At 37.5% G+C, this 13922-nt stretch overlaps 1 protein-coding gene across 1 annotated transcript in view; it reads left to right on the top strand.

Annotated features, from left to right (window-relative positions):
* Positions 1 to 3077: 3077 nt before the first annotated feature.
* LOC122157662 (serpin A3-4-like) overlaps positions 3078 to 13922 on the top strand; it is a 16825-nt gene continuing 5980 nt past the window's right edge. The window contains exons 1-2 of the mRNA XM_042813610.1: positions 3078 to 3214; positions 8897 to 9570. Coding sequence (XP_042669544.1) covers positions 3078 to 3214; positions 8897 to 9570 — 811 coding nt within the window. The remainder of the gene's footprint in view (positions 3215 to 8896; positions 9571 to 13922) is intronic.

Raw genomic sequence — 13922 nt, 5'->3', positions numbered from 1 at the left:
TTCCCTTTTTGCTTCACTGCCTTTATGAGTCCAAGGGCACAATGTATTTTTGCAGATTCGACATCTAGAGAAGAGTACATAATTTTTCCTTCATTTATTTACCCATACCTCTAATTCACACAATCTCTGTGCACACGAGTTTGTTGCTGCAGAGCTTGAATTTTACCTGTTCAATTTTTACTACCCAAAGCTTTTCTTTAGTTGCAGTTTCAATCTGTACATGGATCTATGTACCAAGATACAATTTACAGTGATCTCTGTTTTTTCCAGTTATCACTAATTCATCTCCTGGTGTGATGTTGACTAGTGTTTCTATGAAAAAGTTTTCTGAATTACTCTGAAAGAATAAATACCTTACAATAATACACAACTGCTATAGCTTGTAAATTCTTCCATATTTTTGTAATCAGTTATATGTTTAGTTCCTTTTTCACATGGTAACATCTGTATTGCCTTGGGCTCATTGTCACAGGATGCATCATCGTGATCTAGGCTTGCCAGATTTGCTTACTTCCTAGATTATTTCTACTGTGCAAAGCAGCTGCTTATGGAAATATCTTAGAGAGCCCTGGACAAGCTAGTTCAGGTATCAGGAGCAGTGGAGTCATGCTGCTTGGCACCCTGATGTACGCTGCTTTCCAAAATGTGTCTTTGTGGTTGGAGTTTTGTTTTTGGTAGCTCTTTGGATTCTCAGGCATGTCTGAAAGAGAGTGTGTAAAGTACTGTTTTTGTTTTCCAACTTAATTCTGGTCCATATAATTTCCCTTAGAGAAATGCCGGAACTGCTATCTAGGGCCAATTCTCAGTTCTAATAGAGTTTCCTTTCTGAGCTTTCTATTTGTTTTTAAGTCTATCCAAAAGGATACTTTTGGTGAAAGAGGTGGTGTTTATGTTCAATTCAGGGAACTTTATTTCATGCTTGTCATCTAAGTTTGTTCTTAATAAATTACCATGAGTGTATTGCACATCACTTTGCTGGGTAGAGCTGAATTGTCACATCTGAGCAGTAACACAACAGCAGCACAATTAGCCTGACTTCTAGAGGTCTAAACGATTTCAGCAGCACATCACTGCCTCAATTATCTTGCTTTCAGTTCTGGTACTACTAAACAATACGTTGCAAGGAATAACAGTCTCTAGAACTAGGCCCCAAAATGGAAAGTTTTCTTTTCATCCCTACTTTCTCTTTTTAGGATAATCTCTCAAGTTCTCCTCCCCACGCTCTTAAAAAGTAACATATTTTTTACATTTGTTTACAGAATTTTCATAGCTCATCGTTTAACCAAGTGTATCTGAACTTGATCATGTCTCTTCTTACAACTCATTCTCGTCTCTTCTCTGGTTTCTGTTCATCTGGTTTCTGGTCATTCTCTTCTCTGGTTTCTGTTATTTGTACTGACATAATACACGGCTGTCTATATATTCTCAAAACAGATGTTGATGTAGCTGTGATAATATGAAGCACCTTGAAATACATTGATTAAAAATATATTAGAATTTGGATTACAGACTCTTTTTTTTCCTTCAGATGCATGTTATTAGTGTCATGTAATAGTACTATGACTTGGAATTTCCGTTAATCTGACAATCTGCAGGACATTAAATTCTTTAATTTTGTGATTTTTGAGGCATAATGCCTTGCACAAGGGAGGCCAAAACTGGAAGGAAGAAGTGGAGGAAAAATGGAAGAGGGTACTGGGGAGGATGGAGGTTGTCTATGTATGATTTATTTACTTGAAAGTTTCCTCTTTGTGCTGAGTTGTGAATCTATTTTGAATATAGAGGGATTTTCTTCCCTGTGATGGTTTTGTTTCCCAATTTAATTAAAATTTCAACAGCTGACAGTGAGTACTGACCATTGAAAGTCACTAACTTTTATGTCTGCTATCAAAGTATTAGTGTTTGGGGACCATGAGAGAGCTGGAATTAAGAGGAAAAAGTATTATGCAGATTTTCTCTGACAAAAATCTAAGCATCATAAAATTTCACAAAAGATGGAGCATAAAAATTTGTAAGTGCAAAGCATTGGAATCACAAAAAACATGAAGTATGAGACAGATAAATTAATAAGATAAAAAGAAAAGGGCTTTTCTTTGGTAGCCGTAAAGTCATATACAGCTGAAAGAGCTGCTGAGGTAGATGGGAACTAATTTAGTGGAAGAAACAATTCTCTGTCTTTGAGAAACCTTAGGCAGTAAACAAACACTAGATATCTTCAAAGTGATGATTCTTCAGCTTTCTTGAGACAAACTGTTGCCAACTTCTTCTCTGTATGTAGAATCATTATAGAAACAGGCTGTCTTTGGTTGGAAGGGACCTTAAAGATGACCTAGTTCCAAATTCCCTGCTGGGGGTAAGGTTGGAATGAGCAAGGACCCATCTACTAGGTCACAGAATCACAAAGGTTGGAAGGGACCTCAGGAGATCACATAGTCCAATCCTTCTGGTACAGCAGGTTCCCTATAGTAGGTTGCACACAACAGAACAGGTTTTGAATATCTTCAGAGAAGGAGACACCGCAGTCACTCTGGGCAGTTTGTTCCAGGGCTCTGTAACCCTCAAAGAAGTTCAGTTTTCTCCAGGGTGAACAGTCCCATCTCTTTCAAACTTTCCTAAATGCTCCAGGCCCCTAATCATTTTTGTGACCCTTTACTGGACTTTCTCTATAATATCCTTGTTTTCTCAAACTGGGAAGCTCGGAACTGGACACAGTATTCTAGATGTGGCCTCACCAGGGCAGAATAAAGGGGGAGGACATTCTTCCTTGACCTGCTGGCCATAATCTTTCTAATGAATCCCAAGATACCACTGGTCTTTCTGGACAAAAAGACAGTGTTGACTCAAATCAGCCTGCTCAGGGCCCCATCCAACCTGGCCTTGAACACTTCCACAATTTCTCTGAGCAGCTTGTGCCAGTGCTCCACTGTGCTCTGAGTAAAAATTTTCTCCTAATATCTGACCTGAATCTCCTTTCTTTTAGTATAAAACCATTCCGTCTTGTCCTTTCACTATGAGGCTGTGTAAAAAGTCAGTTTTCCTCCTGTTTACAAGTTCCCCTAAGGTACTGGAAGGCCACAATGAAGTCTCCCAAGATGAACCCCTACTTCTCTACAGCCTCACCTCTTCATGTTCTCATTTTAGCTTTTATGATGCTAAAAAAGTTGATGCTGAAGGTGATGACAAGAGAAGTTAGAGAAGATGAAGAATACTTGCAGTGAGTCATTGGAAGAGGTGGTGGTTGGAACAGTGTTGATACTTGGAGGGCTGGGTGAGTGATTTGAAGGAGCACAAGAATAGGGAGTTGTCAGGACACCAAATTTGAGGCTAGGATTATGTGGAAAGAAGGGCGATTTGTCCTCTGGAGAGGTATCGTACTGAGGATGTTCCTTACTCTTTCTGTTTACTTTCCTGGAGTTCTTATTTGTGGCTAGGAAAGCAAGAATAGCCAAAAGAGTAGAGAAGACTCAGGAGTATGGTATGGCTCTGTCAAGTTAGAACATTGAATCCTCAGCAGCACAAAGCATGTCAAGAGAGGATGGGTAGGATACTTCCCTGCTTCCTTTCCAGAGAAAGAAATGGAAGGCTGGGCAGGAGAGAGAAGAGCTACCAAACCACAGTCACTTCTCTCATTTCCTGAAGAAAAACTGACAGAATTTGAGGATGTTGACATAAATAAACAAAAACCTGTGTTGTAAGATAGTTACATATCTTTACCTACATCCACGCATTTTGTGATAATTAAAGTAACGGTAACATGTTGACAAGAAGAGAGCAAAGTAAAGAGAACATTTTGGTCTTTGGTGGTTGGTTTTGTTTTGTTTTGTTTCTTCCTCTTGTTGCTGTGTAGTAGAATGGATTTACTGGGAGGGAATACTGGGTTTAAAAGGATTGCTAAAAACCCGTAACTAAACAGGGATGTCTTGAAGTGATTTCTGCTTCTGTAAATCTTCTGCAGTGCTCTACCTACTGGGCAATTGTTTTTTACAAATCCTACAAGCTCTGAAACACTTTTAAAAGGCAATATTTTGTTATTACAAGGGACCAGTATTCTAAATTGGGTATAAGCATCCTCATTTTATAGGCTGTACACTTTTCCCTGTTAAATCTTCAGAAGAAAGTCCTGGCAGCTCCAGAAAAGTACAACATAAGATAAACTTGTTTTCCAGTCCCTGTTGCCTCCCTTTTTAATTATCGTTATGAAAAAGTGCTTTAGTTTCAATGGACAACAAATTAAGACATTTTTCCATCACTTTGAATGTATGTACACGCCTGGTATCTGCGGTTTAGCAAAGTTAAAGAGGCTTTGTGGCCTTGTTTATGGAGTAGAATTCCCTTCTTCCTACCTTCCCTTCCTTCCTACCTTACTGGGTATTGTAGAGAGGAACTCCAGATAAATAAGCCCCTTGATTTTACTATCTTTGTTCAAAACAGATATACTAAGTACTTCCATCTGGAACTTAATTACGTATGGCAATTCAGTGCCAGTTTGTTTGAGAACTTTTTGAAAAGCTCCTAGTATAGTTGAGGGAATCTCCTCTTTCACTATTAACATTGTATCTTCAAAATATTCAGTGTTACTCTGGAATATCCGGTTTTCAAAATTACACAAAATGGCTGAATTCTTTATAAATCAGTATTCTACTTATAATTATAATTTAACTAATTGTTTATAGTTGAAGTTTTTCATCATGTGCATTGTACGATTGAGTCAGAAACTGCTACCCCTCTTTTCACATGAAGGACTGATGGCTTTACTCTAGAAAAATATGAAAAGTGTTTGGATTTTCTTTTATGCTAGTAGCAAGAGATTCACATTTTTCATGTACATTGATCCAGCATCAATTTTCTCTGTCTTCTTTCAATTTCTTTTTCAATTGTAGGCAGACTTTTCCCTGTTCACTGCCAGGCTTTCTCCTTACAAGTGTCCTGAGGTGTGGTGTAGGTGTGTGCAAATCTAGCTTAGTCATTCATCCATCACCTTGTCATTAGCATGGCGTCTGTATTTAATTAGGCTTCCTTCCTTTCTTCATCAGAAATCACCTTTCATACACTATGAAAGCTGTAGCCCATTATTAAAAGTTAGTTCTAAGTGAGATTCCTGGCTCTTACACAAGGAACAGTAAAAATGATATCCCAAATACTCTTTCAAATGAATGTTATGCCTGAAGAACACATTATTTGTGTGTCCAGTATACAACCACGAAGCATTTTATTTCTCAAGATTGACTTCATAAGCAAGAGGTGTTTTTTTTTGTTTTGTTTTGTTTTGTTTTATTTTTCCCAATCTGCTGAGTTGCTTGATAGGTTGTAATCATCAACAACTTTCACTGTTTGCATTTTTGCCTGCCAGAAAATATTACAGAGCTATTGTTGTGGTTAGTATTTCAATGGTGCTTGGAGATGGAACACTGAGATCAGAACTCCACCTATTTTTGTGTAAAGTTCTTCCCTCTCCTAAAATGCTTGCATTTTAAAGGGAAATAGAGAACAAACGTTATCCCAATTCTTGAAATGGAGACATGAGATATTGTGTTTGAGGGTTTGGTGTTTCTGGCAGACACCAAGCTGAGCATGAGCCACCAATGAGCACTTTTCACAAAGAAGGTCAAGAGTATCTTGACTTGGCTTCATGAGGGAGATTATCACTAGTCAAAGTGGATGATGCTTTCCTTCTACTCATTCATGGAACACACATCTGGAGTGCCATGTCTAGTGCTGGGCTCCAGTACAAGAACATGAGTACACTGGTATTGCTCTAGTAGTGGGTAAGAAAAGCGATCTGACATATATGGTGAAACTGAGAGTGCTGGAATTGTTAAGCTCAGAGAAGAAAAGGCCATCTAATAAATACTTGATTTGTGATGGGAGGAGCAAAGAAAACACTACCTTCTTCTCAGTGACAGGACAAGGGGCATTGAGCACAAATTAAGATAAAATAAATTCCACCTAAATTTGTGAGAAAACCTGGTCAAACTCTGAAAAAGGTTGCTCAGAGAGATTGTGCTGTCTTTATCATAGTTAAGACAGTCCTGAGCAAACTGCTACAGCTGGTCCTGCTTTGAGCAAGAGGTTACACTACATGATCTACAGATGTTCCCTGTTCAACACTGCTGTCACTGTTCCCACCAACTTTCCACAGCAATGGCAGTGGTTCACTGTAGTGAATAGGGCTGAGCTCAGGGTGCTGGGCTGTCTGATCTAACACAGATGATTTTGGCAAATGATCAGAGTGGCCTGCTACCTGCAAACCAGATACCAAGATAGTAAGCTGGTCTAAAGACTTGTTCTATTTAACACCCACGTTCTTAGGCTTCCGCCCCCTGTCCCCAGGCCATACTTGTACCTGGGATCACCTATGTATAATAGCATCCCGGCCACATTCTTTGTGTTTGGGCACACAGCTGTGTGAGTGGCCCTGGAGTTGCCATAGCAGGTCATGCTGCCAGTGCTTTCTCCATGTGGGAGTGGATAGTCGGATACACCTATGGCTGCATTTGCAGAAGTAGCAAAACAGTGTTTTAAGCTCTGCATCTTTTAGAACCATCACTGAGTTTGTCTGGGGAGAATCATGCCCCGACACGGATTTTCAAGATACAAACAATCAGGCTGATTCACAAAAAGATGAATTATTCCAGGGCGTTAAGTCTAGTCCTTGTGGCAGCAATGCTATAGTAATTGGAAATGATGCTCAAGACCTTTAACTGTAATTATTTCTGTTGATTCTCTTGATTATAGAAAAAAAAAAAAACAACAGATTTTTGGCAGTTGAAATGTGTTGTGATAAGAAAAATCAGTAAGTTCAGTTCGATGAAAACAGTTTTGAATCTAACCAGAGCAATCACATATTCATGAATAATAAAATGTCACATGTGAGACATATATTCAGCAAAGTTAGGTGTCCAGTAAAACTAGTTTCAACATTGTTTGCTCTGCCTAATCTCTAAAATTATAATGTGTGAGTCATAGCCCTTAGATGATCTTAACCTTTGCTAGAGGATACCCTGCACTGTGTTCAGCAGCATAAACAACTGAGCAAGGACCTGTGCAGACCTGGTGAACACTACAGGAGACCCTTTTGACTGCACTGTAAGTCATGCATCTTTTTGCTGTGGAAGAACTGTCAAATATTACAACAATTTCTGATTAATCATTTGAGAAATTATATTGTTCTCAATCAGACTGCAATTTAAACTTTTTGTATTGTTTTGTTACTTTATTTTTAAATATGTAAGATTAGTCCTCTATGAGAGCTCATTTGTATAGCATTTCCCTCTTTAAAAAGACTGCACATTGAAAAGTTTTAGAGTTCAATGAAGCAAAAAGGTGATAAATAACAAATGATGTGCGTGAAATAATATAAAAGTAGAGATTTATGTTTTGCTCTCTAAAGTTTCTAGAGAATTCAGAAAAAAAGTACTAAAGATAGAGTTAAAGGAGTATGAGTGACAGTAGAGCAAGTCACTAACAAATCAAAAAGTACTGTTTTAAATGTGTTCTAGGCATAAAAGTGAATGATGACCAAAAGTGTTTTGGCATGGGGTTCTTGTCCTTCCTAGCAATAGTACCATTGCTGTAACCACAATATTCAAAGAATGTAACATACACTGTAGTGGAGATCAGCATTCTAAGTTTGCCGAATTTTGGAGAAACAAGGTATATGAGAATGTGGAGAACACAAATGAAAGATCATGGTTGGATAAAAATTCAACAAGGCATCATGATTTTATAAGATATGAAAGCCTAAATACTATTTCTCTTTCCAAATCAGACACTTAACTTATGTTTCACCCTCAGAATTCTTTGTATTTTTCTCTGGGGAGTACTTTATTTTATTAATGATTTTGTAGGTAAAGTAGTAATATGCCACAGGAAGATGCTTTTGATTTCCAGTTTCGTTCCATGTCTTTACTTTCTTCTCTCAAAAAAAGTCATTGAACCTTGTGCAGTGCCATTAAGATTTGTTTCTGAACTTCATAGTATGCAGAAGTGAATGGATGGTTTTTATGCACTACTTTGAAAAAGGCTTTCCTATTCTATGGATATGTTTTAGTATTATTCCTCTAGAGTTCACTCATTCATCTTTGCTTTTTGCCATTGCATCCTTCTGTGCTGAAGTCACTTTTCACTTTATTTTTGATTGTAAAGTCAAGATTGTTTTCAAATTGTTCTCCTGTTTCTCTAATTTTTGTTTGTTTCTGATTTTTAGGTGATTTGGTTTGGTCATTTATCTAAACCTTTGCATGCTGTAGGCACACTTTTTTAATGAACAACACTGTATGTCCATGGTCTCGATAAATCTGTAATTGCTCAAAGATGTGTGGCAGTTTTTTTTTTTAAATAGTGCTTAATTAGTCAAGCTTTAAGGAATCACAGAAAATGCTCATCACTTCCTCATTAACTAACTCATTTACTTTCTCTCTGGTGTCTGCTTATATGTTTACCCACAGCCCATTTAAAATTGCGTGTAACATTAATTGTCACAATGGAGGAATACTACGTGTTTCCTTTACTTTGAATTTTTCATCATGCTAACTGTAATTAATCAGCATTGACGGCTCCCTTATCCTCTGTTCTGGAGACCTGTGCTTATGACTTAAAGGACTTTTAACACTTAAAATCACATTAAAAATAGAATGCTGGAAATAAAACCGTTCCAAAGGAAAAGTAGCCTAACCTTAATGAGGGTGCCTTTCATATTGCTTTGCTTTGATTTTAATTTTCATTGTTTCATAACTTCTTCAGTGGATTGAGTAATTTTCCAAAACCTACTTCCTTGAAATAGAAAGCTGATATCATTTGAATTAAAATGGCTTGGAGTAACTGGTACCAAGCCAGATCTGTACAGTGAAAGGACAGATTTATTGAAAAGCATGAGGTAAAAAAATTTGTAAGACAGATTTCATTTTTATTTTCTTCTTTTACAGATTTATAGAAACATGAAGCTGTTACTGTTCCTCTGCCTTTTAGTTGTTGGGATTCATTCCAACATTTATCCCTATGAGCCTTATCACCAAGTTGTAAGAAACCAAAATCAAAGAGGAAAAGAAAACCGAAACATGCCACAGCAGGCTGTAGGGATCCGTGTTTGTCAGTTTGCTTGTTGCTTCTACAAAGAGATTTCTTCTCATGAAAACAGTGGAAATATTTTCTTCTCTCCTTTGAGCATCTCTACTGCCTTTGCAATGCTGACTCTTGGTGCCAGGTCTGATACTTTGGCACAGATTCTTAGGGTCCTTCACTTTAATCCACGTGAGATTTCTGAAAATGAAATCCATGAAGGTTATCGTCAACTCATACAAATGGTAAACAGAAAGAATGAGGGCTTTCAGCTTAATATGGGAAATGTCCTGTTTGTACTTGATCGACTGAAACCACAACAAAGATTTCTGAATAACCTCAGAGAATTCTATGAAGGTGAAATTTATCCTATGAACTTCAAGAGGTCTGATCAAGCCCAGACGAAGATCAATGGTTATGTAGCAGAAAGAACCAATGGGAAAATCAAGGACCTCATAAATAACCTTGATCCGCTTACTGAACTTCTTCTCATTAGTTATATTTATTTTAACGGTAAGATATGCATATCTAATTCTCTGATTTCATACATTATTTCTTCAGATCAGTCCTGGACTTTTTTTTTTTTTTTTTTTCTTACAATATAATTTCTCATAAGGAATCATAATGTGTGTTCCTTTTGGTATTCACTCAATTATGAACAAAGCTACCAGCTTGATGCTGTTGATAAGTCCTAGGAAAATTTAAGACAAGTTTTCCTTTTATGTTTGAATATATACATTTCTTTCCTGGTAAACAGTAATCAAAATATACTTTCAGGAAGGCACCTCTGTGTACTAAAATATGTACTCCCATAAAATTTTGTGATATATATGCACTTTCTTTCATGCTTTGATAACTAGGAAATAATTTTATCTCCAATTCAGTTGGTTGTTTTTTGTTGTTATTATTTGGTTTAACAACTTTAGAATTAAATTCAAAGAATACTGTTAAAGCGAATCTTAGCTTCTAATCTAAAAGAAAATGGATTTACTCAGCAGTTCTGCTGTTACTGTGTATAGATTCATACCTGAAGCTAGACGTATAAAAACAGTTTTAGTTTCACACTGATGTTATTTTTTATTAACTTCAATAGTAGTGACATTAGCATCCTAAAGGCATAGGTCTTCAAACTTCTGCTTTGTTTTTTGATTCACAGATATTAAACTTTTGCAGTGAAGGAATGGACTTCCCCCACCCCATCCTTGTATAAAATATAAGCCTACTGACAATAAGCTTGCTTAATTAACTTATGCAGTCTGCTTAGCTACAGCCTACAGATCTTCCCAAAGCTTTTTTTTGATTACTGATCTAACAAGAAGAAGAGAAGCAAGTTTGTAAGGATCAAGAAGTGGTTTAGTAACAGTTGTTGTTAGGAGCATATCTGAAATATCTTTGTACTAGCACACACAGTATGAGGAACAAATGGGAAGAACTGGAACCTTTGATCTTTTTCCAGAGCTATGATAGTAATGGTATTAGTGAAACTTGGTGAATTGAATCCCATGACTGGAGTACTGGAATGGAGGGTTATCAGCTGTTCAGGAGGGACAGGCAGGGCAGGTAACGTGGAAGTGTTTCACTGTACGTAAGGGAGAGATTAGACTGTATAGCCATTGCTGTTTGTCGCCTACAACAGCTGTTAAGGGTGATGTAGTAGAGAGCCTCTGGGTGAGGGTTTAAGGGGAGCAATAGCAAAGCAGATTTCATTGTGGATATCTACTACCAACACTGACCCAGGAAGATTTCATGGATGAATTATTCTGTAGGCAGTTAGGGGAAATCTTGGGCGTGGTTGCTCTCACCGTTATGGGAGATTTCAACTTCCCAGACATAAACCAAAGATACCATACAGCTGCACAGGCTGGAAAATTCCTAAAACATATTGAAGATAACTTCCTTCTTCGTGCCACAAGTACTTACTAAGCAAACTAGAAAAGACGTCCTCCTAGACCTGTTGTTTGAGAATAGAAATTGTCTTGTGGGAGATGTGATGATGGGAGGCTGTTATTATAAAATAGTTGAGTTCAAAATTTCTGGTATAAGGAAAAGGTTGCCAACCTGGATTTTAAGAGAACAAACTTTCAACTACTCAGACAGCTTTAGGAGCTTTGAGTTGGTTATGAGAGCTGATCCTTTTTAAGAAACACCTTTTAAAACCACAGGAGCAGGCAGGCAATCTCATTGCATTGCAAATCAAGCAAGCAGGGCAGAAATTCAGATTGGAGGATCCAGTGAGATCCATGGGGCCTAACATTAATTTCAGAGTACTGAAATAATACCGAAAGAGGTAGAGAATGTTATAGGTGGATTCTCAACAATTTAACGAAAATCTTGGTGATCTGAGGAGAATCTTGCTGATTGAAACCTTGTCAATGTTGTATCTGTCTACAAAGAGTATGAGAGAAGATTCAGGAAATGTCAGATCTTTCAGTCTAACCTCAGTCCCTGGAAAATTAAGGATATTATCCTGGCAGTTATTGAAAGGCATTTAAAGAATAAAACTATTATCAAACCTAGTAGTCACCAGGGGTGACTAAGTCCTGCCTTAGTAGTTTGATATCCTTCCACAATGAATACACTCACTTAGAGGGAAAGGAAGGCAGTAGGTGTAATCTTCCTGGAATTCAGTAAGGCCTTTTATACTGTCCCTCATATTCTGGAGACATTGTCTAGCTGTGAGGTAGAAAGATTCATGCTATGTTATGTGATGATCTGGCTCAACAGTTAAACTCCAAGTGTTGAAGTGTACAGGGCTACATCTGGCTGGCTGTCATTAGTGATGTTTCCCAGAACTCAATCCTAGAGTATGTTCTGTTCAACATTTTTATTGATGATCTGGATGCAGGAGTGGAATGCAACCTCAGCAGTTTTGCTGATGATATTTACACTGGGAGGTGCTGTTGAGTTTCTGGAGAGATGAGAGGCCTTGTTGAGGGATCTAGAGAATTTGGAATATTGGGCAATCATTAATGACATAAAGGTCAACAAAGGGAGATGCCAAGTACTGCACCTGGGATGGAGTAGTACTGAACACAGTTACAGAACACTGATACAGACTCAGAAATGAGCAGAAGGAGACCAACCGGGCAGTGAGGGAGTGATGGTAAGAGCAGTTCAGCATGAGCAGCCAAGGGAACAAACTATATTTTGAGGTCTTTTAAACACAGCACAGTCAGCTGGCCAGAAAAAGGTGGTTGTCCCACTATATTTAGCATTGGTGCAGTCTCACCCCTGGTACAGCTCTGGGCTACACACTGTGAAAAGGAACTTAAGGCCCTTGAAAGTGTCCAGAAAAGGGTAACAAGGATAACAAAAGGGCTGGAAGACATGTCTTTCATGAACAGGATGAAAACACTTGAGCTATCCAGTCTGGTGAAAAGGAGGCTGAGAGGTGGCCTGTAGTACCCTAAGCATGGGAAATGGAGGTACTGGGCTCTGCTTCCTGTTAAATCATGATAGAAAGTGAGTGGATGGCACAAAACTTCACCAGTGAAGGTTCACACTAGATACGAGGAAAAAATTATTTCTCATAGGAATGGTCAAACACCCTAGGAAGCACAAGCTTCATAGCAAAGTGGTTGATGTTCTGTGCCTGCCAGAGTTCAAGAGGCATTTGTACAATTTCTGTATTAATATATTTTAATTTTTGATTAGCCCTGAAGAGGTCAGGCAGTTGGACTTGATGATCTTTGTAGGACCCTTCCAACTGAAATATTCTAATTGTTTCAAATCCTCTCTCTCTTACTCATTTCATCAAATTCTGAAAACCAAATGAGGAAAATACTTCAGATAATTTATCCGGTAGAAATATCATGTAAGGATGTGCAAAGAAGTAGAGCCTCGTATGACTAGGAGGGAAAGCTCAATACACAATAAGGAAAAATCCCTGAGAAACTTCATATTATGAACATACTTCTGAAGTCTTTTCCATTCTCTATATATTGCAACTTTCAGTGCACAGCAGCGGTAACTTATCTCCCCCCTTTTTTGGTGTAGCTTAGTTTTCAGAAGTCCTTCCCCAAGGACAAAATTCTGGCTATGTTTTCCTAGCTCTCCAACACTGGGCATGAAGTTCCACCATAGTGCACCAGTCCCTTATTATTGCCTGGGATGATCACCAGAAAATATCATGCTTCATTATTATTTTTTTGACTTGAACTTGTAAAACAATTGACAGAGGTGCCATCCCTTCATGGCAGCCTCCTAAGAAAGAGGAGACCATTACAATAGATGTTCTGCCATATAGGACTTTCTTTTTTTCCTGTTTTAAAACTTAAAATCCTGAGTAAAGCCCTTTAAAATCAAGTAAAGCCCTTCTTGAAATCAGTGTTCTCCCTAAGCGGAATGCCACATGAAATTTGACCTGTGTCACATTTTTTTGATTCATTTTGGTTTTTTTTTTTGTTTTTTTTTTTTTTTTTCTTTAAACCACGTCAAAACAGAAGTCCTGTCTGTTGTATGTCTGATGATAGAGGTCCCCAGTTTTTTAATGAAGGTTTACAGAAAATCAGTCTGTGACATCAAAACAGTGTTACTGTGGTCACTATTAATTAAGAATCATGAAAGTGTTATCGAAACTGTTGTTGATTTATATTTTCATAGCTCAAGACATGAAACCTCATATCACTGCCTCAGAATAGTACGTGTGTTGTTAATATCTGTTCCACAAATGGTGGAAATAGTAGATGATCAGTTAATTTGTACCAAGCTGCCTAGAAATCATTGTTTAAAAAGAAAACAGAATTCAAATGGAATCTTGTTTCATTTTTGTTTGTTTGTTTTCTTGTGGAGCTTATTTTATTATTTTATTTTATTTTATTATTTTATTTTATTTTATTTTATTTTATTTTATTTTATTTTATTTT

This window comes from Centrocercus urophasianus, unplaced genomic scaffold (genome assembly GCF_019232065.1).
Source record: "Centrocercus urophasianus isolate 14NV4802_14NV808 unplaced genomic scaffold, USGS_Curo_1.0 seq_14, whole genome shotgun sequence".
Classification (NCBI taxonomy): Eukaryota; Metazoa; Chordata; class Aves; order Galliformes; family Phasianidae; genus Centrocercus; species Centrocercus urophasianus.
The sequence above is the reverse complement of the archived record's forward strand: the minus strand, read 5'-3'. Positions and strand labels throughout refer to the sequence as shown.